This window comes from Myotis brandtii, unplaced genomic scaffold (assembly GCF_000412655.1).
Source record: "Myotis brandtii unplaced genomic scaffold, ASM41265v1 scaffold90, whole genome shotgun sequence".
In the NCBI taxonomy this organism is placed as follows: Eukaryota; Metazoa; Chordata; class Mammalia; order Chiroptera; family Vespertilionidae; genus Myotis; species Myotis brandtii.
Genome location: NW_005371694.1, coordinates 1,913,233 through 1,914,855, shown reverse-complemented (window position 1 = coordinate 1,914,855; position 1,623 = coordinate 1,913,233). Strand labels below are relative to the sequence as shown.

The 1,623-nt window shown below is 41.4% G+C and overlaps 1 protein-coding gene across 3 annotated transcripts in view; it reads left to right on the top strand.

The window, feature by feature from the left end:
• Window positions 1-1,623, top strand: part of HS2ST1 (heparan sulfate 2-O-sulfotransferase 1) — a 149,727-nt gene that overhangs the window by 142,461 nt on the left and 5,643 nt on the right. For all 3 annotated transcript variants that reach the window (XM_005885318.2, XM_014532616.1, XM_014532617.1), the window contains exon 6: window positions 698-855. In XM_005885318.2, coding sequence (XP_005885380.1) covers window positions 698-855 — 158 coding nt within the window. The remainder of the gene's footprint in view (window positions 1-697; window positions 856-1,623) is intronic.

Below are 1,623 nucleotides of genomic sequence, written 5' to 3'. Positions count from 1 at the left end.
GTTGATCAGGCTGGCAGGAGAGTGGTTAGGGGGTGATCAGGCTGGCAGGCAGAAGTGGTTAGGGGCAATCAGGCAGACAGGCAGGCAGGCGGGCAGTTGGGAGCCAGCAGTCCTGGATTGTGAGAGGGATCCCAGATTGGAGAGGGTGCAGGCTGGGCTGAGGGACATACACTCCCTACACCCCCGTGCACAAACTTCGTGCACCAGGCCTCTAGTGTAAAAAAAAAAAAGGTTCCTGGCAGGACCATTTCTTACCTTACTTCTGTTCCTCAGAAATGATGGAAAAACCTACGCTCACAAATTAAATTAAGATAAACACTAAACACAAAGTGCGTAGACCTTGCTAGGTAGCTTTTAAAATGAACAAAGTTACTTTAATTTAAAAATATGAAGTGCACAATAAATCAGATAAGAGAAATATGTATTATGTATACATTTTTTAACTGCCCTCAAACTAAATTTTGTTAATATTAAACTAACTGTAAAGTCTGAGTTTGCACTGCATAGTTGAGCAGAAACTGGGGATAGAGGCAAAGAAAATTAAAAACATGTGTCTCTTAAAGGACATTAATAAAAGTGCTAAGGCTTTGGATGGACATGTGTTTATCTATTTTTTCCATAATATACAGTGGCAAAGACATCAAAAATACTTAGCAGATTGAGCAACCAGGTTCTTAATTTCTTTTCTTGGTTTTAGGAATGTGGGAAGCAGGTGGGCTATGGATCAAGCCAAGTATAACCTAATTAATGAATACTTTCTGGTGGGAGTTACTGAAGAGCTTGAAGATTTTATCATGTTACTGGAGGCAGCTTTGCCCAGGTTCTTCAGGGGTGCTACAGACCTCTACCGTACAGGTATATAAATGATGGGTTTCTTTCTAAAGCTGTCCTCAACCCTCTTCGTTTGAAAAAAGAGAAATCTGTGATTTGAAGTTTCTTAAGGAACTTGTCCGTTACTCAAAGTAAATTGTCTGTTTCTCCTCAACATTTTCAATACAAAACAATTCCTGGCACACAGATGGTATTCAGTAAATATTTTTTGAATGAATGAACATCTATTAGGTGATAATTAGAAGGCATTGTAGGAATAGTGGAAAGATGCAAACTACAGAACCAACCTCAGAAATGTGTAATATTTTATAATTCCAGTACCAAACATTATGACTGTTCCACCCTCAGACCTACTCATGCCATTAGAGTATAGGCAGGACAGTAGAGCTCGGTCACTTTAATGATGACCATCATCTGCTGTGACTGTTACAGTCCTCTTAAGAGATGCTTCAGCAGCCTCGGCAGTAGTTCACGCCTGAAAGTGACTGTCTAGTCTCCCTTGGGTGGTTTTGTTTCTTTGTTCAATGTTATTTTGCCATTCTCTGATAAGATATTGTCAGAGGAGGTCTTTTTCTAAGATATACATATGTCCTAGTTTCTAACATATAATTATACTAGAGGCCTGGTGCATGAAATTTGTGAAATGGGGGGGGGGTTCCCCTCAGCCCAGCCTGCACCCTCTCCAATCCGGGACCCCTCAGGAAATATCTGACTGTCAGTTTAGGCCCGATCCCGATCCTAGACCGGCAGTCGGACATCCCTCTCACAATCTGGGACTGCTGGCTCCTAACT